This window comes from Phyllostomus discolor, chromosome 13, assembly GCF_004126475.2.
Source record: "Phyllostomus discolor isolate MPI-MPIP mPhyDis1 chromosome 13, mPhyDis1.pri.v3, whole genome shotgun sequence".
In the NCBI taxonomy this organism is placed as follows: domain Eukaryota; kingdom Metazoa; phylum Chordata; class Mammalia; order Chiroptera; family Phyllostomidae; genus Phyllostomus; species Phyllostomus discolor.
The window spans coordinates 36,769,692-36,793,622 of NC_040915.2; the positions used below are offsets into that span (position 1 = coordinate 36,769,692).

General features: G+C 47.2%; 1 protein-coding gene and 1 long non-coding RNA gene across 5 annotated transcripts in view; one reads left to right on the forward strand and one right to left on the reverse strand.

Moving 5' to 3' along the window:
* The window catches only part of CPEB4 (cytoplasmic polyadenylation element binding protein 4), a 56,895-nt gene that overhangs the window by 21,128 nt on the left and 11,836 nt on the right, over window positions 1-23,931 (forward strand). Inside the window, exons 3-4 of one of the 4 annotated variants that reach the window (XM_028527412.2) lie at window positions 14,335-14,385; window positions 22,701-22,724. The exons of 1 other annotated variant lie outside the window; for it this stretch is intronic. In XM_028527412.2, the coding sequence (XP_028383213.1) occupies window positions 14,335-14,385; window positions 22,701-22,724 (75 nt within the window). The remainder of the gene's footprint in view (window positions 1-14,334; window positions 14,386-22,700; window positions 22,725-23,931) is intronic. 2 more of the 4 variants (XM_028527413.2, XM_028527414.2) reach the window with 2 other exon arrangements.
* On the reverse strand, window positions 1,208-22,023 carry LOC118497943. Its single transcript, XR_004900464.1, has 3 exons — window positions 22,011-22,023; window positions 4,605-4,614; window positions 1,208-2,212 (listed from the first exon to the last, which is right to left on the reverse strand). It is a non-coding gene; the product is annotated as an uncharacterized LOC118497943 (long non-coding RNA).

The following is a 23,931-nucleotide window of genomic DNA, read 5'->3' on the forward strand; positions in this document are numbered from 1 at the left end:
AGTTTGTATGTAAGTGTTTAATAAAGCCTAAATTTGGCATAAGAACTACAAGTTGAATGGATTGGTATGGCTCTCTTACTTATTTAAATTAAAAGCAAACAAACAGAAAATTGAATTTGCTTTTTCCTTTTGGGGAAAAAAAATCTCCCTTAGTGTAGTGGGGTTTAAAATTTTTATCTTTGCTGTCAACAGATGGCAAAGTGCTTAATATGCCTCGGAACCTTCAAATATAGTTTTTGAGTTCCTTTATAAATGTGTCAATTATTGCAGCTGGCTTGTTGAAAATCTTTTTTCCTTTTTAACATTTTGACAGATGTACCAAAGCAGTACCTAACCTTCATTTCATAATTTATATTAGGTTTTTTTACAGTTTATCTAAAAATAGTTTTTCTAAGAATGTGAAGGCCCCTATCATTTTCTCCATGTACAGAGGTTTAGCTCTTTGGGAGGAAAAGGGTCCTCCCTCCACCTTATCTCCATGCCCTGGCTCTGATCAGCTGGCGTGTCTGGACGTTTTTATCTTCGAAATTGTGTGTTGCCGTCCCCATCACCACAGCTAGTGGCAGCCCGCAGCAGCTCTTCTCCAGAGGCAATTCCGTTTTCTTTCCTGCCCGCCAGGCTCATAAGCTCGGAGCCCGAGCTACAGACCAGCTTTGAGTTTTGGTCGCCCAGCTGGCCGCTTGTGCGCTGCTCCAGTGTTACTGGGCTTACCGAGTGCCTTCTTCATCTGGACAGAAACATCCTTTACTGTTGTTGGTGTTCAGATGAACGAACATTTGGGGAATATTGTATATTGCTGTTATTTGCGGGCTTTTTCCCTTGCCTGTGAAATTGGTACTTATTGTTTAAAAATGGAGCAGCGTGAGCTAGATGAAAACCACATGTGAGCACATCTGTTTTCAGCCTTCTGCAAAATAGGCTGGACACAGTGAAATAAAGATTCCTGGAGCCGCATTGTACTTAGTGCGGTCCAAGGAGCCTTTTCTTATCTTTCCTGGGTGTGAAGGGAGCAAAGGAATATACATGTAAACCGAAGAGGACTGTTTGCGGCCTGGAAGCACAGGAGGCAGCACTGGAATAACGAGGCAAAAAACAGCACTTGAAAATGATCAGATGTCAGACGGAGGCGAACAACTCACACTCTTCGTGATGGTGGTTGAGCGTTTTATGTCCTATACACGGAAACAATTTCATATCCAATTTGCTTCATTTCACCAGAAAGCCAAATGAGACAGCAGAATGATTGTGAGAACAAAGGCAATCTCTACATTGTCTAAACATTATGGTTGTTCGGATAGTAACCAAATTGTGAGTCCGAATATCATCTCATTTCCCCCCAGAGTGTGGCGAAATGGGTGTCTCATGCTCTTCGTGTTGTTATAGAATATATCTTGCTTTCTGTTTTTGGAAGGGGGAACTCAGCACACCCACCCCAACCCTGCTGAGTGTCAGGCCTTTTAAACTCTTAATCTGAACGTAAGCAGCAAGGACGGCGTTGAGAAATGCAGGTTGTTTGAAGTGCCGATCTTTTTACACGTCCCAGGGCACCCGAGGAGCCAGTGGCCTGTGTAGCGTAAGCAGCGGGAGTCTGTTACCCAGTTGGCTGTCACTGCCTCACTTGCTCCATGCGTTTATTTAGTAAGAATTTAAGAGCTGGATCTCCTTCAAAAATGCTATGTATTTCATTCCTGACTGCCGAAGGTATTATGACCTTGCATTTAAAAATACTTTTGATATCTTTTCCTGTCTTTATTTGCACATTAAATCTGGGGGCCCTTCCCCTCCCCGTTTTTCATTGCTGTGGGCTTGAAACAAATGCGTAAATGAGTGGGTAAGTGGTAATTCCATCTGTGCCTCTTTTCGCTGTTGCTAAGCAAAAGAATTTATAATAATCTCTCAGGAAGAAAATCAGACTCAGTTGAAAGTTTTGTCCACAGTCTGTTTCATTAATTTTACATAAGACTTTTCTTCATGTCATTGTAAGAAAGTGACTGTTGGGATAGTTATTTACATTCTGTGTCTTTACCAAAATGGGAAAGGAAGTTGGTGCTACTTAAAAAGGATACCATAGATAATAACCGGGAAACCTGAAATTTTCCTTCCATACACAATTCTCCTAATATTCCTGTATTCCAAATTGCGGTCACGTGGCCCTCTGTTTGCAAGAACAGATGTTGCGCGCTGATGCAGATGTTTCAGAACAGAGCGCACGCTGCTGATGCTATAGAGACCGAGATAAAAACCTGCCATGAGAGTTGCTGAAAATAGGACTCACACCATTCAGTTATAAATTGGAATTCCAGAGTAAATAAAGTTTCCTAAAGGGAAATGAACTCTCACTAAAATAAGTTTTGTTGCTATAATATTAAAATGATGTATTTCACATGGGGGTGGTGGGTATTATTTCTTACAGTATTTAACTGATTTCGTGTTAGGTCGGGGTGACCGTGCTGCGCACTGCGCACCCCAGTCCCCATCACCTTTTCAGGGGGTTCAATGGACCTTTTCCTTTAAGGCAGATTTAATAGAGTATGATACGAAGTGCCATAAAGAAGAAATGGATAATGCAAACCAGCTAATTTCACTTGGATTTATAATCAAGTATCTCCTTCCTAGTAAATTGCCATTACTTGGTGTCACCTGTCTCCGGGCATAGTGGACGATCTCCATGGATTGTGAGTCTTGAAGATTCGGAGTCAGCCAGGCAGCTGCGAGTAGCCCTGCCGGAGCCTTCCAGCACTCGCTGGTTCTTTATTGCTGCATTTGGAGGATACCAAGTGATTCCAAGCAGTACAGCAGGGGAGTTGCCGAGATCCCTGGGGAGCAGGAAATTGCCCTACTTCTAGAAGCCTCCTGAGTAATGGCGTGAGGCACATAGCAAAGAGTGTAACTTAAACTCGGCTACAGTGAACTTTGTGTGTGGCTGTTCAGAAGAGACATGGTTTCCTCTCCTCCTGCGCTCTCCCTTTCCTGACTGCCCAAGTGGAAGAACCCTGAGCAGCCTTTCTCTTCTGCCCGGAGTAGTTGTGCCTTAGGAGGGGACCTGGGCTTCTGTGTTGAGGTAACTCCCTTTGTGAGGAAGAGGAGGGAGGAGAGGGGCTGGTTTGTCTTCGTGTTGCCGTGCGCGGTGTGTCCTGCATCGGGCACCACTGTCGCCCTTCTGGTGCCCGTCATCGGGCGCCAGAACACAAGTCCTCACGGCACTGCGTGACAGGCAGAGTTTGCGGACGCGTGGGTTTTGAAAAGCGTAACTGCACTTTTCAGGTTGGGGGCTTGGTGTTGGTTGTTTTGTTTGTTTTGTTTTTTAAGGGGATGGCGGGGGAAGGAAACGTCTGGGAGAACGAGACACGATGCTTGTGGACACCAAAAGGTACAAACACCAACATGCTCCCGCCCGCCGTCGGGCCGAAGTCTTCACTCTGACCTCTGCACTGCGACCAGCGCGGTGCGCACGGACGTGCAGGTCCTCGGCCGCCCAGGCGGTCTCCGGGCCGTGCCCTGGAGGCGGGCTGTAGTGGTCGCCTGCCCTCCGCACATTCGTGAGGGGCTGGGCTAATGGCCCTTGTTGTGATTTGTTCTGAAAATCCTATAAGCAGTTGTCACAAAGGGGGAATTTGTCTTATGTCATCAGTGAGGTAGGCCCATAATTACCCAAGCAGTCCCCTTATCTTCTTAATCCTGAACATTGAACCCAGTCTTGAGTCTGTGATAATGGAGTCCTCATCTTCAAACACTGTCGCGACTCTGATGGTACCTGGGTGAGAGGTGAGGGTAAAGGTCGTAGGGGAGAGAGTGACCGTAAACATTTTATGTCACTGGAAGGTTTGAAGATCCTAAATGTTTCTTTAAAACATTCTTTTAGGTTATCAACTTTTTTTTTTTTTACCATTGTATTAAGGCAAACGTATTTTATGGCTGCTGTGACTTAATTTTGCCTTACATCCGGGGCAGTGAACTACACGTGACAGTTAACACTTAGAAATAACAAATTAGAAAACTAACAGCCGTCAGGCAGCACATTATGTGCTTCTCTGAGATGTGTCACATCTCACACTCGGTGCCGTGTCTGGCCCGATGGGTACAGGTGTCACCGTGTAGACAGACAGGAACAATGTTATTTAACATTGAGACGCGGAGTCTGAGCAACTCCGACGCAGTCCGGTTTTCCCACGCTGCCCACAGCTCACCAGTGTTAAATACGGGGGACCTCTGCAGGGTAAAGAAGTGAAAGAGGCGCAGGACATTTGTAGAAATCCGTCTTGTTCATGCTCTGCATCCAAACTAATAATAGTAGATCGCGTACCTTTTGGTAATGTCACTTACTATTTTTGGTTCTCCCTTCCATGTTGTAAAATTCTGTGCAGAGGTGACAGCTACTAGAACAGTCCCATCTGCTCCCGGCTACACAGTGGAGGTCCTTCTGATTCTGGAGTAACACAACGGGGTGTTGTCGTGAAGGTCCTAAGGCTTTCCTTGATCCCGCTCCGCGATCCTGGGACCGGTTCTTTGTTGACCGTGAGGGAGGGGAGCGGTGCCACCTGGTTCGCAGCTGTCATAAAAGTATCCAAGATTCTCTTTGCTTTCAATTTAGCAACAGGAAGGACGGCGGAACAGCTACACAGTGGTGTGCAAAATTATTTCTCCCCTGTGCACATGGAATGTCCACCTGAGTGTTGTAGCAGTTGGTTCACTTCTCGGCCGTGTACGCCTGATTGGTGAATGTCTCTGCTCACCGTGTCCCCTTCTGCGGCCACTGGCCTCGCTACCAAAGTTACAGGAGGGACAAGAGAGAAAATTCAGTGAATGTGGTGTTGTTTAGCAGTAAATATTTGCAAAAGGAATACATTTTTAACTGGTTTTAAACGAGTTGCTCCTTTTTTGAATTGCACCGGGAGATGGCCAGGCTGCCCGGCTTTGTTATGTTGTCTGACTGGCCGACCCGGAGCTCAGCCCCGCGCCAGCGCGCTCCGTTCTGAAAGCGGGGCTTTGTTTTCCGCTGGGGATGACCTGGTAACCAGGCGGCGAGGAACGCCAGTGGAACTCGGAAGGGAAAGCAGTTCCGTGGTCTCTCTGGAGCCCACCTGGGCAGGTGCCAGGTGCCATACACTGGGAGAGAGGAGGAATCCACCAATTAGAGGACCCTTTTTTAATTCTTGAGACCAACAATCAAGTGGAAGTCTTAATTCTGAAAAACAGCCATGATTAAGTGAAGTATAAAGAACCTTAAAAAAAATCTAATTTTGACTGGCTACAATACTTCACATCATGACTGTCTGGCATGGTCCATTACACAGAGATATTCAAATCAGTCATGTGGTCTCTTTATTGTACATGATTACCAGTTGTTAGCTTGTTGACAAACAGACTTTCCCGAATGGCAAGGAATGAAAAAAGCGGCACTTTGGACTGTGTCCGAAGCTGACTCTGCCATCTGCAGTCACGCGGCCTCGGCCGGTCACCCCTCCCTGGGCGTCGGCGCCCTCACCTGCAGGCGAAGGGGCTGGACGTCGTGATCTCTACAGTACCGTCGGCAGCTGCGTGCAGTCTCTCTGGCGTGCTGTCCTCAGTGACAGGGATCGAAGAGTTTAAAGGTTTAATGACTGAAAACAGCGTATGAACTTTGTGATCCTGGGTTTGGCGGTATTTAACAGCAGGTGGCCTGTAGAAGGGACCGGACCAAACATCAAATTTAGTGGGCCGAGTGGAGGCTTTGCTTCCAGACTGTGTGTCTTTCCTTTTCCAGACAGGCCTAAGTGTATTGCGTGTAGGAAGCAGCTGTTAAACTTGACCTCGGGCAATGTTTCTGCTCTTGGTTTGTGGGCCGCAGGCCTGTTCAGCCCTGGGAATTATCCGATGGGCCTGTGAGCCCCTAGGACCAGGCACTCCCGTTAGATGTGTCTTTTGTGTATGTGTGATGGTCTTCCCAGAGCACGTGGATGCTGATGCAGTGAGTTGAAAACACGTTTAAAGGTGCTGATGGATTCACAGTAGCCTTTTGTGACCGAGGGCGGTGGTTCTGTTCCACCCGTGGTGTTCGCTGGAGTGGTGGCTGTCGTGGCGGGGAGCCTCTCTGGGACGTGTTGATCAAAACGGGCCTTCCGGGTCACAGCAGCTATGCACCCCTGCTCCAGAGACCCCCCCTTGTTCTGCGGCAGCCTCCTGCCGCGGGAGTAGTCCCCGTGGCGGAAAGCAGCAGGACACAAAGAGGAATGTAACAGAGGACATGGTGAGGGGGAGGACAGAGAGGCGTGAGGAGGTCACCTCCCTGTCCTAGATTATTCTCTCTGCCACGTAGCATTTTGGAACTTTGTCTCTGACGTTGGAAGCCATCTTTGTGCCCTTTGAGGCCGGGCTGAGAGTGTGGGCTCTTCAGGTGACATCCGGCACACTGCCAAGGGGCAGGGGGCGCTCCCTGACAGGAGGGGGTGAGTACACCTGAAGTTGGGTGACACGGTGGCCCTCGTCAGAAGGGGGAGCCCGCCTTCTTTAAGCCGCGTGGCGTGTGGAAGTGTCTTCCATCTGTAGCTTCCGCCTGAGTCGCCATCCGCACACACGTGTGCACGTGCCATGGCCCAGGTGGTGGCAGGTCAGAGGAGCCTTTGTGTCCGTGTGCTTTAGACAGAGAGTAGGCTTTGAATCTCTTAATTCCTACCCGGGAGACTGGGCGCAGAATTTAGTACTGGTGTTTCACCTCTGTCTTCTGTAGAAGGGTCAGATCTCCGCTGATGTCTTGCAGATGGGTGCCTTACCAGGGGGTGGGGGTCCGGCTCGTCACCGAGGAGACTTTTCCGGGCTGGCACGTTCTTTCCCTTGAGCCTGATTCTGATTCACCGGGTCGTCAGGAGATGGGAGTGTGAGCTCCTAAGTGACTCAGCCGTGCCGCGCTCCCGCCCCACCCACCGCCGCTCCCTTCGAGCTGGGCATCTGGGCAAGGTCTAGGGCCGAGGGAGGCCATTCCTCCAGCAAACACCCACTAGCAAACACCCACTCTGCCAGGGAATAGGAAACAAAGACTCCTACCTCATGCGGCGTACCCTCCAAATAATTAGGTGTCTTTGAACAGCGTGTTAATTATTTAGTTTTGAAAGCTAGTAAGAGGAAGAAGACTGAAGGCCTTGAGTATCAATGGCAGAAAATGGGAACTGGGCCTTCTGAGAAATTACTAAAGGAGAAATTAGATCAGGTACGCAATTCAAGCACATTCTTCTCTAGGGTTCCATAAAGGCACCAGAATTTATATTAAATAAGCGGTCTGAGTTACTCATAGATAGGTGTGTAGGAAGAAGGCCAACCAGCGACTTTGCAGACTGCCTTTCGGGGCTTCAGGCGCCAGGCCTCGGAGCGGCCTCTCTCTCTAAGGGTCTGTCACTCGCAAACAACTTAGCCCGTGGTCCCCGGGGATGCCATAGTTTGTCTTGGTCGTCTTTCATTTCCGCTCACGTCAGCACAGAGAGCCGCTTCTGAAAGCCGTTTTCTCCTTGGAGCACAGTGCTGGGTGGCCGTTTGCTGGTGCTGTTAAGCACGGCCCTTGCAGCACGGGTGCTTTCAATCAGCCACCTCTTTGCAAGGCAGGAGAATTTTAATTTACTACCTTAGCTTTTTTCTATATTACTTAAAGCTTTTCTACTATCTGTTGGCCTGTGTTTCCACTTTTTCCCCCCCATTACGGTATCCTTAAACAAACAAACCCGGCCTTGGCTGGTTTCGTTTGGGCAAAAACCGTGCCTAGCTTTTTAAAGCTAAAGGAGTCGCCATTAATCACTGGTATCATAACATCCTCTTAAGGCAAGTTATCTTGTTGCTCTGTCCTCTAAATGTAGCATCTAGAGTCAGAAGTCCTCTGGCAGCGATAAAAATAGCCTTCCTGCTGGCTGGCTTGTTGTTAGGCTTACTGGCAGTAGGAAATCTTTTGAATTCCTTAATTAGGTCAGCTCTTTGCTGGTCTCTCCCCGGAGACGTTCCCTCCTGCCTGAAATTCGGAGGTGCTTTTAGGTCTGGCGGCTTCGCACCTGCCCCGGTCGGAGTCCACACGGCCTGTCCTCTCCGGGAGGCCTCCCGCCGCCCCGGGACACGGGCCCCACTGGCTCTGCTCGCCTTACGGATAAGCGCTCTTTTCTTTTGCCACTGTTACCCCCCGTGTTGTGAGCTTTTGGTACAAAAGGAAGATCCTTTTGAGTTTTATTAAAAGGAAAAACCCTAAGTTGAATTTTCAAAGTTTTCATTTCCTAAAATACTTCTACTGCTTTGCCAGTTTGGCTGTTACAAAAGCAAGGAGGTAGTTTTTTTTTCCTCCCTTGCCTTCCAGAGAACAATTATATTCCTGTTTGTAACCAAGAACACTAGCAAATTTCTCATTTCTCTGAAGCCGAAAAATCCCCAGATGGCCACTCCCTTCTCCAAGGGTCCGGTGTGGGTCTTAGGCGCTGAAAGGAACCCTTCCTTTCTCTGTCCCTGGTGCGTGGACATGGTTGCTCCTCTCTGGCTTACAGGTGGGGAGGGGGAAGGAATTAGTATTAAGTACCTACCCTATTCAGGGGGGTTTTCTGGGCATTCTGCAAAAACTGTCTCATGAATTTCTCCCAACAGCCTTAAAAGATAAATGGGAACTTCCCTGTTGTACTGAGATTCAGAGAAGCTCAGTAATGTGACCCAGGTCACAAGACCGGGCTGGCCCAACCCACCGCCGTGCTTGCTGCGTGTGCTGCAGCCCAGGGCTGCCCTTGCTGCTCCGCTGCCTCCGCTTACTCAGCAGCTGCTTTGAGCGCCTCTCTTTGCTCCAAGCTCTGGGATGTAAAACCCCAAGGGTCTCTAAGGACATCTGTCCTTAAAGATCTTGCCCTAGAGGAAGAGATAGCTTAGAAATGGGTAATTCAAATGCAGTGTTGTAAGTGTCAGGGGTGTTTTCTGGAGCACATGGCTTATCTGACCCAGAGCAGGGGGTTTGCGGTAGGGAAGGCTGACCATACGGGGGGGAGGCCTAAGAGAGACGTTGCCTGGGCAGAAGGGTGGGGGCTCGAGTGGTGAGATATTGGGGCAGAGAGAGAGGAGGGCCTTCTAGGCAGAGGAAGGAACTCAGAAGCAAACAGCAAATGTTGATGGGCCTACGGTAGTTCTGAAGGTCCGAAGTGCTCAGCACGGGAAGGGAAGTGGCAGTGTGGAGAGGTGAGCCCGCAGGGACCGGCGAGGGGGTTCAGTGTTTCTTCTCTAAGCCCTCGCTTGTAAACCGAGAGCCAGTTCCGCCCCCGAGAAGGGTTTTGTTTAGCCTAAACTCTGTGCTTATTAATTTAAACAGGGGTGGGGGAGCTCTCTCATTGATGGGAGCCCCGGCCAGCCCCTCTTTACCATGTTGCACGCAGACACCTTTCCTGGAAGTTGGTTTTATCACATATGGGTCCAGAGGGAGAATAAAATTCCAGATTTATATTGGAGAGTTATTTTTAGGTCAATAGAATAAATTACTTAACTTTAATAAATTATTAAAGATAGTTATCTTTATATCATTCAGTGTAGAACACATTTAAATACATCTTTGTTAGTTCATATTGATGTGTGTTCTGCATTTGTACGGGCCTGAAGTGGTATGCAAAACCTGCCTTTAGCACTCATTTCTGGAGCCTTGCTGTGCGTCTAGGTCCCCACAGCGCCACCTTGCTGCAGGTCTCTGAAAGTGGTGGGAAAAAACCGATGCGGGAAGGCAGGTGGAGCCTCCCCTTAAAGAATTACTGACTGCGGTATGGCCTCTACACACTTAGCGTGAACTGCAAACAAGGAGCAGGAGCAAGGTGTCGGAGCCCCGCTAGTCAGACGGCAACAGCGAACGCTCGTGTGTGTGTGTGTGTGTGTGTGTGTGTTTACGTGAATGTGTCCTGTGCGCAAGTCTTGGATCTCCCTGGGGAACGGGCCGTACTTATCCTTCCCCTGTTGGAAGTTTGCAGTGCTGTCTGCTGAAGACCTCTCCCTTTTCCTTGGAGTACCCGAGGTCTTACAGTGTAAATCAATGAAAAAGAACTTAGAATGTCCCTCTGTCACTTTCCAGGACCGCATGGCTATCTGTCTGTATTTTGACAGCCCGGTAGACTTGTCCCCCATTGTCCCTCCTTGGCCCGCACCACGTCACCAGCAGTGCTGGCGTGATTCTGAAAGAGAGAAGGTCGCAGCCGGAGATCAAATAGCTCAGTGGAGAACCCGATACTCTCGGTCCCCGTGTGCTTGCAAGGGCAGCAGCCTGCACCGGGCCGTTCCCTGCTGAGTCATCGGGAGCCATGGTGTCTGGGTCACTTTTTAGAAAATAACTTTTATTTGATCTAACTTTGAAAGTAGTACTTACATATACCACTAATATATGAATTTCCCTGTAGTTTTTCCTCCTTTCACCTCACTGAGCAGGTTACTTTACTTAGGGTCTTAAAAGCACACGGTAGTACACACTGTTCTCTGAGCACCTCCTCCTCATGCAGTTCTCCGCCAGCCCGGTTGGTAAACTTTGGTTCTCTCCCAGCTCACAAATGCTTGGCACAGAAGGGCCTGGTTGCAGTGTGGGCCTTTTCAAGGCGGTAGAATTTGGTGGTGCGGCTCCCCGGAGTCGCACTGTATCGGTTGCCTATATTTGGCTAGGTTGAGTCATGTCGCCAAATATAGCCTGTGCCTTCTGCGTGATGCAGGCCAGGCCTCTGGCTCCAGATGCCGCTGCTGGCCCCCGAGACTGCTGCTTTTCTATTCTCGTGTCCGTTCAGTTCGGGGCTGCTGACGAGGCAATATTTCTCTATGTTTGTAACACAATCAATACCAAGAGGGTTCCAAGATTGAATTTCCTTTACCAAAGGGGTTCACTTGCCGGAAATCCTAGTACCTTCCTTTTCCCTCGAGGAATTAAATTTGAAACGTGCCAAGACCTGGGTTATGTTTATAGATAGGATGAGTTACCAAAAACCCAATGAAACAAAACCCTAAACACCGGGTTATAATTAGGTTTAGATGTGTCAGTTATTTTTGTTTTACTTCACTTTATTCATTTGTGAAGTGCTGGTGTTCTAAGTTCGGTGGAATGAACTCACTGAGTGCTTCCTGGTGCCCAAACAGGAGACTCAAGGTACTAGTTAAAAACAAACAAACAAACAAAAAACCCTCCCGCCCCTAAATGGGGTTGGTTATTTATGTAAGGGAGCTAAGAACGGCAGGCAGTAGCTGAACCATCACCTAAGGAGATTGCTGGTGCAACTCGGCTAGAAATGAAACTGGGCGAGTTGATCTAAAAGGGGTGCTTCCCTTTTGGGAATGGCTCCCTGAAAAAGGTGAAACTGAAACAAAAAAAGACTTGAGAAGTCCCCTGCAGATGAAGGAGGGGATTGTTGACAGCGCAGCCGTGGAGCGGAAAGGGCAGAAGTGCCCGTGTGGACGGCCTCCACGGAACCGAGAGGCCACCGGGGCAGGACGGACGGGAGAGCTCAGGGCGCACAGGGGAGGCATGCGGGAGACCCGAGGGCCCCACAGCGCTTCCGGCGGGAGCTTTCGGAAGATGGCTCCAGACGGCAGGTGACATGCGGGGTCCATGAGAGATGTCACGAGTGGATGTCTCTAGATGCTTTGATTACAGGAAGAATTTATGGAAGGATAGAGCCAGCAGGTTACGGAAGCTTTAAAAAAGTTTTTTTAAAAAGGTGTTTTTTTTTTTAATGTCACCGTTTATATTTTAAAATGGAAGTAGAAAACATTACTGATATTTAACAAAATGTCACAGATGTACTTGCTACTCAGACGTCCCAATTGAGTCCAACCTGAGAAGACTCACAAGACTAGGTCAAAAATGAAAAACAAGTATCACCTTTCAGAGTCAGACCTCGAGCCTTGCCAATGATCCTTCAGGGCCCCATTGTGCCCACCGGCGCCCAGAATGGCTGTATTCAGGAGTCTGACAGCAGAAACAACATCAAAGGTCACCTCTCCCGGGGGGAGGCGTGGCGCTCCTTGGGAGGCGCACCAGGAGGAGGCGGACTCCGAGAAGTCGGTGGGCGGGCGCTCTGGTGCCCGCAGCTGAAACTTTCCTCCTCTTCTCCTTAAAAGTTACCCAAAACGGGAGCTTCTGGTGAAGGAGAACTTGCTCTCGTAAACTGGGCCAGCCCGTTCGGTCCTTTGTCTGCAGGTTCGCATCGTTAGCATCCTTCCCTGGGTCCCAGAAGAGGCCATCGTAGTGGACATGCGGCAGCCACCTGTGACTTCCGCTGGAATGTGTGAGCATCCTCTTACAAATGCAGCAACACATTTCTTCTTCACTTCAGTTAATGTAGTGACATACACTTGGTTTTGTATGGGCTCACATCCGCTTTTTAAAAAATGTTTCATGATAAACAAGGGTGGCATGTGCGATGGCTCCGTTAGTTTGCTCCCGGAGGGTTTGCAGTTAGGGACCGTGTGCTGTGTTCCGTTGCTGGGAAGTCGCTGCTGCTCCGAGTTGGGTGGTGCAGGAACCGTGCTCGCCCCCTCCCGGGTTTTGAACAGTGGAGGGTCCTGTCCTCGTTCCAGCGTGTCAAGTCCGCACTCCTTAAAAAGCCCACTGTGGCGGGCCCGACGATCCGGCTTGTCGTCCCAGCGGTTCAGATGGGGCTGCAGTGGAGCTGGGTGCTGGGCTGTCGCTGTGAGCAGCGAATAACGAAACTGATTTTCAGGAAGAAGTTGAAATAAGTTAATTTGCATTTCCTCCTTCCTCATCGCCATCCCTACTTCCATTTCCTTAATAGGAACAAGCTGAAAGCTTAAAGAGAACAATTAACAACGTAATAACAATAAAAACAATCCCTGTACTTGATTTTAAATTGTAGGAAAATTATTAAGTTCAGGTTTTGCTTTGTGTTAGACTCCCAGTTTGGGATATGGATTCACTGAAGCCGCAGGCAGTAAAGAACAGTGTTCTCTGCTCATGGCTCGAGTTCACGTCTGTGGAGGCTGTCTCAGAGAAGCGGGGTTGTGAGCGACCCAAGGCTAGTTGGACCCTCAAGTTCCTCTCTGGAGTTGCCCCCATGTGTGGGATTGAGGGGCCCGCAAGTCGGCCCCGGCTCCTGTCGTGCTTGGTGGAACCGGGCAGCATCTTCTGGCATCTTCCGAAGGCTTGCCCCGCCCAGCCTCAGGGCACAGGGGGAACTCTGCTTACCCACCTTCTTGTGGCCTTGGAGAGCCTACTGTGGGTCTGTAGGGTTGGGGTTGAGACGACGGTTTCCCGTGGAGCGTTTGTAGTTCTGAGCTGACTTTACATCCTCCCACTGCTCCTGACTCATACAGTGTGGGGCTGTGGGAGCTACTCCACAGTCGCGTCCTCCTGTCGGTCCCTTCGGTGAGCAAGGCTTTGTTGGGGGTTCTCCACCTTCCTCCGAGGGCGGGTGTAAATGGGCATGTGGAATATGGAGACTTAAAAATGTTGCCAGGGTGATTTTTATAATTTATAGCACTAATTCTGTGCTATAAGTTACCAAACAGCATTCAGTGAGGAGCCGTGGTCCAGGTACCTCAACTTACAAGTTTACAAGCAAGATTCTCCCCAAACAGAAATGTAACTCCGTAGAAGGAGGGAAACCGCCTTCAGCGCCGTCCCCCTCCCGTCATCTGTGGTTACCGATGTAGACGTTGGCACATCCTCCAAAAGTTGTAGTGCCTTCACAGACACTTTCTGATGGTCATTTAGGCGCCCATTTTAGGTTCAGAACTAGGTTTTTTGCACCGCTTCCAAACCCAAGGGAAACTCGCCCAGCATTCTCCGCGTGCTCGCTGCGTGCGCCCTGGCATTGTGCTGTGTGCTGTGATATTTGCCGTCGTGTGTAAGTGCAACGATATGTGTTTATTTGCGTGCTGTACTTATTCTCCAAAATGTGCATTGTAAACCCATTAGCACGTCTGTTTCTGTAGGCATAAGTGTGTCACTTTTGTTCTAAATCATAGAAAAATATTACTTCTAAAAAGCAACAAAAAAATTAGACATTTGAAAAATTGTTCACATTTATGGGGCAAAAATGTGAAGATTGTTATTATGAATTGATATTGGAGCACAATGCTACGAAGAATATTACTTCGGAGAGGGCGTGGGAAATTAGAACGGCCAGCTAGTTAAACCGGAGGGCTGTTTTACGTCCCTGCTTCCCGACTTTCCCTGTTTGGGTGTTTGTGAACGTGCCGATTGACGTATGTGTCCTCTGACTCATTGTGTTTATTAGCACAACAAAGTTTTATCCCATAATACAGCTTTTTAAGTACCTTACTATTAAAACAAGTAATTCAGTTTTGCTATTGAATACGCTTAAAGCATCCATGAAAAAACAAAATTTAGTAACGGCCTTCTTTTACCTTCAGGTCGTCTAAACTATCCCTATCCAGGATCCGATAGCTCTCTGCTTATTAATGGTAAGTGATCATTGATTTACCCTAGCCAAGTTCACGGCCGAAACAAGCTAGTGCAGGTGAACAAACACGGCAGTTATGGCTCAACCAGTGGAGAAATGGCATCAGTTTGTACCGTAGTGACAACTGAAAGTTGCTATTCATCTGTCAGGAATTTTATGAATAATGATTTTTCATTCAAATTGTGGCAAGAACTTTTTAAACTTTGAGAGCCAACCCGTTCTGTCTTGAAATTGGTCACAGCGAGAATTAGGTAATGACACAGAGAGGACGGCTCCATCTGACCAGCTTCTGTGGACTGACCTTTGAAATGTCAACATCACCCGGGTCCACGTAGCTGGCGAAACGTTCCAGTGTAATCAGAGATCTGAAAGCAGGACAAGCAGCCGAAAACCACAGGGGCTGACACTGCAAAGGACAAGGCCATTGACTGTTTGCTCTCTAATGAGAACAAGGAGAATGCAGTTTCATTGGCCCGTCCTAAGCGTTGCCCCCGCGCCGTTCAGTTCTGTGTTCACGCGCCGCTGCCGAAGTGGACTGAGCCTCAGAGGGAAGGAGGCCCGGTTCCGCGCGGCACTGGCTGGGGAGCCCGCGAGTGTCTGTCTGGTAGCGCCGCAGGCTAAAGTAACTGGGGGGGCCGCAGAGGTCTCGTTCCCGTCTTTCCTGCTCATTGACTAGCGAGTGGATTTCAAATTTGCGGGTTCGTTTTGCCTCCATTTCTAAAAACTCATTTTCAGTCTCACCGCTTCTGAGAAGTGTTGCCTAAATAGCTGTATTCTCCTTATTCCAAAAACAAAGCAGAACAAACCAACAAAACAAAACAACTTCTACTCCTTGTCTATGATACATTGTGAACAGGGCACTAAAGATTATCTTTCTGGCCGGACCTCTTCCTGGCCAGCGTCTGGGATCAGTGCTCGGCAGGGTGCAGGGCTGTCGCGCCGGGAGAAGAGAGGAGACCGGACCCACGCGAGTGGCTGCGGCGCATCAGGTCCCCCGGTTTATAAAAGCCTTGCTTGTTCACCAGACTTGGGTCTTTTCAGGCTGCTCTGCCAGAAATGAGGCCGCAATATAATATTTCAGTGTTACCGTGTGTGGGCTGAAAAGGAAACCCAGCGGCAACAGGGGCATCGGGCTGAGGGGCTCATGTCAGGGCTGCCTCGGGAGCTCTGCCCGCGGGCCAGCCCCGGCAGTGGGTCTGCGTGGCGGGAACCTCGGGGACCCAGGGGCCGAGGTGCTGCCGTGCGGTCTCAGGCAGAGTGGGCGGCCCTTCTTTGCCCCAGGTTTCTCGAGAAGGCACCGAATTGGACCAGTTGCCCCTGGTCCATCTGTGCTGAACTGAGAAAAATAAACATTCTCTGCTGGGTTTTCCTTAAAGCTAAAATCGCTTAATTTTTAATAAAATCTATTATGAGATTGTCTTTCCTTCTTTCCCCCCATAAATGTTTTCTGTTATGAACAGATCATTTTTAATGACCGCTACTTGGCAAAGAAGAAAATAAAGGTAACCTTTTCCCCCAAATATTCATGCTTTGAAATTGTCCTGGTCCATAGGCTCTAGAGAGGGGGTTTTTACCGCACTCACGGAAACCGTGTTTGTTACGGAGGTCCGCTGGCCGAGGCTCACTCCCCTTCACCGGAGAGACAGGGAGACAGAGCGAAGCGGCACCGGAGATGCGTGCGGGCTGCTCACGCAAGGCCTCCGCGTGTGAGGTCGTGACTGCCGTGGTCTCGGGTCCAGTGTTCGTGGCAAGGGCTTCAGAACTGGGTTTTGTCGGATTTGGTCAAGTGTTAGCTCCTCCGAGCCAACCAAGTAGGCCCAGATGCCACTCTGTCCGTTTATGATGGGGCAGGAAACTTCGGGACAGACCGGGTGCTGGAGCTGACCGATAGGCTGATAGTTCTTCGGGGGCAAAGCAGATTACAACAGAAGATCGGTGAGAAAGTGGGCGGTTATCACAGGTTGGGGTGGAGGGGTGTTGAGACAATGTCTTCGTCATCTTGATTCAGGCCTCGTCACAGCCCTCGGTCACATTTATCTTCTACGGCGGATTGCTGCTCTAGATACATCGATCTCTTTCACATATTGCTCCTTAGGAGCTCTGTCCTCATTTTCGCTCCTGCTTGGGAGTGCCCATATTGCAGATCTGGGGTAATACGGTAGTTGTGCCCGAGGAAGGCAGACCGGATGATCACAGACACTGCCCGTCTCACAGGCCTCTGAGGGGCAGAGATTAAATGCATGTGCATAGCACCTGGCACATGGTGAAGTTAAAATGGGGTGTCATTTTTTTTTGGGGGGGGGAATGTTAGTGCTAACGATTTATAAAGAGAAAACACAATACAATGGATTAAGAAGAATATATAAAAATTGTCCATGGCTGAATATGCTTGTTTTGGGTCCATTATTAAGGTAAATAACCTAAAACCTACTATATCACTTGTAAAAGCAGTCCCTTCACATCTTAGTTCATTTTCAGTGTAGAACTGAAAATAAAGGTCTAACATCTAGTGTTGCTTTATATTTGTTGCTCAATTTTAAGACCTTACGGAACTACAAGGAGCCCTCTGCCTACCATCAGTATTCTGTCCGGGCTTCAGAAGCCTGCAGAAGGGGGTTGAGTGTGGCCGCTCTGCTTTATTCGAACTGTGACTTCCAGAGCTTTTTCTTCAGCCTCTTTTGAGTTGGGAGTCATTTCTTGTTTTGTTGGGATAAAATGGTCGAAGAGCTGTTTATCCTCTTCCTTGCATGAACGTTTGAATTTCAATTATGATCATTATTGTAGAAGTTATTTTGAAAGAAGCAACCTCAAAAGAGAAGAGATTCAGAGCGGTCTCCCAGCCCCGGCAGCTTATACAGGAACGATGCGGAGCATGCCTCCATGGAGGTAAAGCAGGCTGTGGAGCGCGCCTCCACAGAGATAAAGCAGGCTCACCCGTCCCGCAGGTCCAGTTGCTGCTGCTGGGTCTTTCTCCATCCTTGGTCAACAGCCTGCACTCCATACGGTGGCCTTTGCGGACCACTCACGCCTCTCAAGGCCTCGCCAGTGTAATCCAGCAGATGCACTGACAGCTGTGCTGAGAATGCTGCAGTGCACGCTCTAGGGAGTCACTCCGCTTAGTGCTGGCTTCTTGGTCGTAGATACTTTTTTTGAGGGGGATCCTTGGATTCAAAGTGTGTTTTTAAAAACTAGCTGCCTAGCTCCTTTTGGGACATAGGGTTGGTTTGCTAGTGCCACCATGACAAGGGCCACAGACGGGGTGGCCTACACAGCTTATTTTCAGCCCGGGAGCCTGGGAGTTGGAGTTGATTTCTTCTGAGGCCTCTTTCCTTGGCACGTAGGTGGCCGTGTTCTCCGTGTGTTCACGTGATTTTCCCCTGTGCGTGCCTGTGTCCTAGGCTCTTCTTATGAAGACCCCGGTCACACTGGGTCAGCCTGAGTCGCCTTGTGCAGACCCTCTCTCCAAAGAGAGTCGCATTCTGGGGGGCGGGGCTCGGGGCTTCAGCACAGGGATTTTCAGGAGGGGGACAGATGTACCCCGTAACACATGCCTGTTCCCACGTACCAGAAGAGGGTTTCCTAAGTTGGATGTAATAGGAATACAGTTAGAATACCCATCTTATGGTTACAAAAGCAAACCAGGTTTTTAGCTGAGTCAGAAAGGAGATAGATTAAAATATTAATTTCTCCTTTTCCCAGCTCGAAGCCTTATTTTGCCTAGGAAACGAGCAGGCAGCTGCCAGCCCCTCTGCGAGGGTGTGCGCGCATGGTCCTTTCTCCCCGAACCCCCATGCTGCCGCTTCGGCCCTTGGGACTCTGTGCCTCAGAGAGGAGCCTTGGAAAAAAAAATAAAAACCTTGTGGCAGAGAAAGTCACAGAAGAACAAGGAAATGTATTAGGCTTTAACAGGCTCCCGTCTGTGTTTCCTCCGTGGGTGTCTTTCACTTGGCAGTGTCAGCTGCCATATTCGCGTGTCTCAGAGGAGGCTGGTAAGACGTCCTTGAAAGGTTAGCGTACAGCGCCCCGGCTCTTCCTTACGGTTCCGTGGAGCAAAGGAGGAAGATTGTTCTCTGAAGGGTTGGGGTGGAGGGGAGAAATCTATGAAAAGAGAGTGCAGATTGTAGTCACTGAAAATATATATAATATGGTTCTAGTTGCTACAAGAAGGAATGAAGAAGATAGTATGCAAACATATTGTAAATTCTAACGGTGCTTTACAGCTGTTAGCCCTACAGTAGTAATGAAAAGCCAAGGGTAGTTATTGAAGACCAGCCCCAGAATGTGTGTGTGTGTGTGTGTGTGTGTGTGTGTGTGTTTACTTCTGAGGAGGGGAGAACATTCTGGTTTACTGAGCGTCTCACCAACCATCGTATATGCATCCGGTATTGTTCCCTCTCTCATCAGCTCCCCGTTTGTATAAGTGACAATAGGGTAGGGACATGCAAAACCCAGAGTTATATTCTCTGTCCTCTGAGATAGCTTTTTACAAATAGTAGTCTCACATCTTTATTATGTCTTGTCAAGATTCTGTGAATGTCGTACCAGCAAGCTAGTATAAATGCTAGTCAATGTGACAGGAAATTCGAGCTATTAAGTATAAATCTAAAATAATGTGGCAATGAGTCTAGTAAATTAGGAGTTGATGTATAAAATTATTTAAAATGATTCTTTGCATCTTTGTTGAATCAACACCCGGGTCTTCGTGCTGATTGCGTTTTGGTTCTACCATCTTCATTCTTTCGTTAACATAGTAACTTCTCCTCCTCGCTTCCAGCCTTGCATGTATGTCTTTTTAACTGATTTGCTAATTTGACTAATTTCCCACATATATTTTTTTTTTTTTAGTCCTACTGAAAATTCAGTCATTTGATGGCATCTTTTCGCCTGAGCCCTTGCCCTTGTTTTCCAAACAGCTTTGCCGTCTGCCCCCTCCGCACAGGGACAGCAGAGGGACAGGCAGGGCGCGGCCTGATTGGGGGCGGCCTTTCCTGCCTGCTGACCCCGAGGACGGTTTCACCCCTCGTGGCCTGAGGTCCGGCCCTCCACGGAATTGATGAGATGCCCTTGTGTCGGGAAGGACATCTTCCTCAAATCTGTCATTTGTTTCTGATAAAGCGCCAAGTGGAAAGCCAAAAAAGGGTTCATTATGAAATATAGCAATACAGTGTACACAATAATAATAAATTCAAATAGTGCACAAAGAGATAAAACAAGTAAAATCCTTCTTTTTTTCCCCATCCCAGTTTCTCTCCCCAAGATTCTTGTGGTTGCTTCTAGAAAAAAAAAAGATTTTTGCGTATTCCTACATCTGTTCATATTTTCTTTATTTTCAAATTTACAAAATATGAATCATGCAATACCTACCTAGGCACCTCACGTGAATATGTGCCATATTTTTTCAATGGCTACATACTAAGTATTTCTTATAAGTGTATCACTATGGCGGATGCTGTGTTTCTTTTTGACTATAACAAATGAGAAAAAAATACTTTTTAAGAGATCTCTTCATTTTGATAATGAAGTGTATAGTGTATATTTATTACCGTATATTTGTGCGTAGTGAAATGTATGTGCAGTGTGTTGAAAAAAGGCCCAAGTCCTCTGTACCTTCTTGGTAAGCACAGCCTCCCAGAGCATGGCGGGCGGGCACTCACAGGAGGGAGCTCAGTGATGACCGGAGGACATTTGTGAGCAATCCTGTAAAGACATTTTGGAAGTAAAGTATTTATTAATAGATCTAATAACAACACGCATCCAGAAGTTATAAAAACTCACAGCCATAATTTTCCAGCCCATTTAGAACACTCTGGAATCATGTTAGTACTGAGCATTAAATTATTGAGGACTTTATAAAACAAAACTGAGGAATAAAAAGAAAAGTAAATAAACATATAAATTGTATTCATTTTAACCCTGATGAGGACTAGAATATTTTTATGCGATAATAACATTCATTTTTGAAATCTTCTAACAGGGTACTCTGGTAATTAAAAGCAAATTCTGAGCGGTTTATGTCAGCTGACTTAGCTAGAAGTTTTCCAAATGCACATTTCTTTAAACGTATTGAACCTACATTTTTTTTTTACTTGCTACTTTTCTGCATGCTTGAGAAACATCAAAAGTCTGCAACACTCGGTAATCATGAGACTGGAAATCTGTCTGACGAGACAGATTCTCAGGGAAGTGGTGAGGACGTGTGTCACAGAAATTCCATCGTCACGTGTCTGTGCCGGGCGGAGCAGGGGACGGGCGAGCGGAGGGGCTCCGTGTGTCCTCCCTCCACGGGGTGCAGTGGCACCACCGACCGCTCCGACCAAGTCTGGGTTCTGGTCACACATGTGTGTGCACGTTATGGACTTGTTTTGAACTGTACACTTGGGAATTGGGTACTTTCCCCGTGTCTGTGTCATATATTAAAATCTATGTGGAAAACCATGTGTAGTGTTAATAGCATTATAATTGAAAATCAAACATTTGCTGTGCTTTCGAGTGTCATTGTTGTTATTTTTCTGGTACTCATTTATATTAATTTCCCTAGTTGAGTGGGCAGTTCTTATCATTATAAACATTGTATTCCCTTAATGTGGGAAAATGTTTCTCAATAATTTTCAGGATTTAATATCAGAATTTAACCATGAATGTTTTATATTAACCAGCTTAATTTTGTGATGTAAAATCAAAGTTTGAAAGTACACATTTGAAGACTTTGAGAGTATTAGAATTCACCTTTGATCTGTAGCCTGTATTCCTGAGACTGTATTTATTTTTGAAATAATGAAAGCTATGAGGTTTTTATGTTAATTTTGTAGCTTATAAAAGCCCACTCTTTTGAACATGTTTTCTTAGAAATCTAGGCAACACCAGTCAACTCCTTAAGGTTGACAGAACCAGGATTTTCAAATCATTCACTCCCTCAAATCTTATGTCTTGGAGCACTTAGTTATATGGATAGAAGGTTTTAAACAGCCATCTGCTTTTGTGGGGTCTTTGTCATTCTAGTGTCTGTCAGATTAACTGGAAAAGAATCCCTTCCCCTTTTTGAAAACTTAAGACTTAGGGAAGGAATACCTAACAGCTGAGGGAGATTTCATCTTGTATGAATCCATTTCCTAACGTGCACTTTTTGGTGAAATCCCATGCTATCTAGTGTTGGTAAAATGTGTTTGGGTGTAAGACACGATTTCACCACTGGAAAATGCGCTCACGGCACTCGGAGTCGCACCTGTGACTCGGCCACCACGGAGCTGTGCAGTCCCTGCGCCCCCGTGACACCGCTCCCCGGCCCAGACCCACGGTTCCCCGCGCTCCTGCCCGGGCGCCTTGCCCTGGCCCTGCCGGCGCCGGTCTGCAGCAGCGCTGCCACCCCCACGATGCCCGGCCTCTGCTTTCCTTTCAGGGTCCATCTCGAGTGCCACCCCTGCCCCGACCCTTTAATCAACACTGGGCCCCTCCTGCTCTGTCCCTTTGTGCCTGTCACACAACTGTCACAGCAGAGGCGCGCTGTGTCACCATCATTTACTTCTGGGCCGCGCGGTCGGCCAGGGCATGGTGCTGAGCTGCCCGCAGCGCTTGGCAAGGTGCGCGTCCAGGAAGTGCGCGCTGGGTGTGGGATCCAGGCCTGCGGACAGGCTGGGCTGAAAAATAAGTGACGGTTTGTTTCAGGGGAGGTGTTTTCTCATTTCAGGTTTATGCTGTTATTTCCCAAGTATTCAGGGAACTACATATAATTATATAAATATACTTATTATATACCTCCCTTCTTGGCTACAACCTGCTTGGTGGTAAAATACCAGGGCTTTTACTTTTCAACGTTTGGGGCATAGTGGAGGATTTGATCGGGGCTAAGAAACTTGGGGCAAAAGGAAGTTTGCAAATTGCCTAACGATTTCTTTTATGCTGTCCTTTACTAGGGATTAATTGAGAGGTAGTATAAAATGGCTATTTATCCTATAAGAGTGAAAAAGCCAAGAATTGAATATTGTGGTATTTACTTGACAGCTCGCTAGGAGGGGATTCTGACAGAAAATAAGGTTAATGTGGTCGTGGGTTTAGGTCACATGACAATCGTCCTTTACTTTATGTCCGTGTGGACCTTGAGTGGCCGTCACAACAAAAAGCTTCCTTTAAAACAAATGTCCTTAAACAACTTAAAAAAAGAAAGCAGTAAATTGACCTCTTACTATCCAAATTCTTTGTTTTTGACACAAATTATATATGGCGAAATTTTTTCAATTTCAAAAGCTGGTAGATGAAATCACAATTGATTCTTTTGACAATGTTTGAAAGGTTGTTTTGTTTTTCTCATTTGACATGCAGCAAGGACATATGGGCGAAGGAGAGGTAACATTATTGTTTCTAACTTTTGAATGTGTAGTTGTATTTGGAGAGGACCCAAGTTTGCTCAGTTCGTAACCCTCGTGGGGGAGGAGGGGCTGGGTGGGGGATGAAGCAGAGGTTTGATTCATATGCACTTGACATACTGTAGTTAACATTCTAGACATTCTAATTTTAGGAAGTCAGAATGGCAGGATTTGGATTTGAACCAACATCATTTTCCTATATTATATTGTAAGCTCAACTTATTTATATCTAAAGATTTGTTTCCTTTTTTTCTGAAAGGGATTTCTTAGGAGAAAAAAATTAAGATTCTTTAAAAAGGAAAATACAGTCCAGATCATCTCAAAATACCTGATTATGTTAGAGTTTCAATTATACCTGAATACCTGGATTTTTTTTTAACCAAGTCAGCATATAATACATTTGGTTTAAAATGAGATTAGCTAAATAAGTGGCTAATCCTCTAAATTGCAAACATTGGGGGAAAGCTCTAGAAATTTAGAGAATTTAAAAAAATCATGTCTCAGAGGTGCCTGAATGAACCTTATTTTTGACATCTGTAATAGTTTGCCTTTTAAAGTATGTGAGACCGTTTTAAATGGCTCAGCTTTGAAATATAAGCGATCTTTGAAAGTCATTCAGGAAATAGCCTCTAATTTTACAGTCATTTTAAAATCTTCATTAGTAACTCTTTGGAGCTGTGGTTTCATGTGAACAGTTCGTAACAGGTGTCCACACCGTTATTACTTGTGTTGAGTAGTGAGAGTTGGAAGGAAGAGAAGCGTGGCAACAAGAGGACGCTGGGGTGTTTCGGTGGAGGAGGCGCAGTCGGGCCGTTGCCGTAGGGTCTGTGCGCAGCCCCCTTGTGCACTGCCCAGATGCAAACTGACCGCCTGAAAAGTGACCGGTGCTTGAGAGTCTGCAGTGTTTGGCGTATGATTTACAAGCTTGAATTTTGGTGTCCGGTCAATACGGGAAGAATATAACTTACCTTGGCATCTCTGGTCTTTTCTACTTAACACATTCTAGATATTTTCAGATATCAAACTTAGTGGTTAGTTTTTAGAATTAGGTAGCACTTGTAGCAGCTGGTTATTATTCAATGGAAAAAAAGTATGTCTTTAGCATGCCTAAACATCTTAAATTCTAGAAGACTAGACAGTGAAGTTAGCGGCATTCGCTGGGTTTCGGTTGTAGCCCTTTAGTTAAG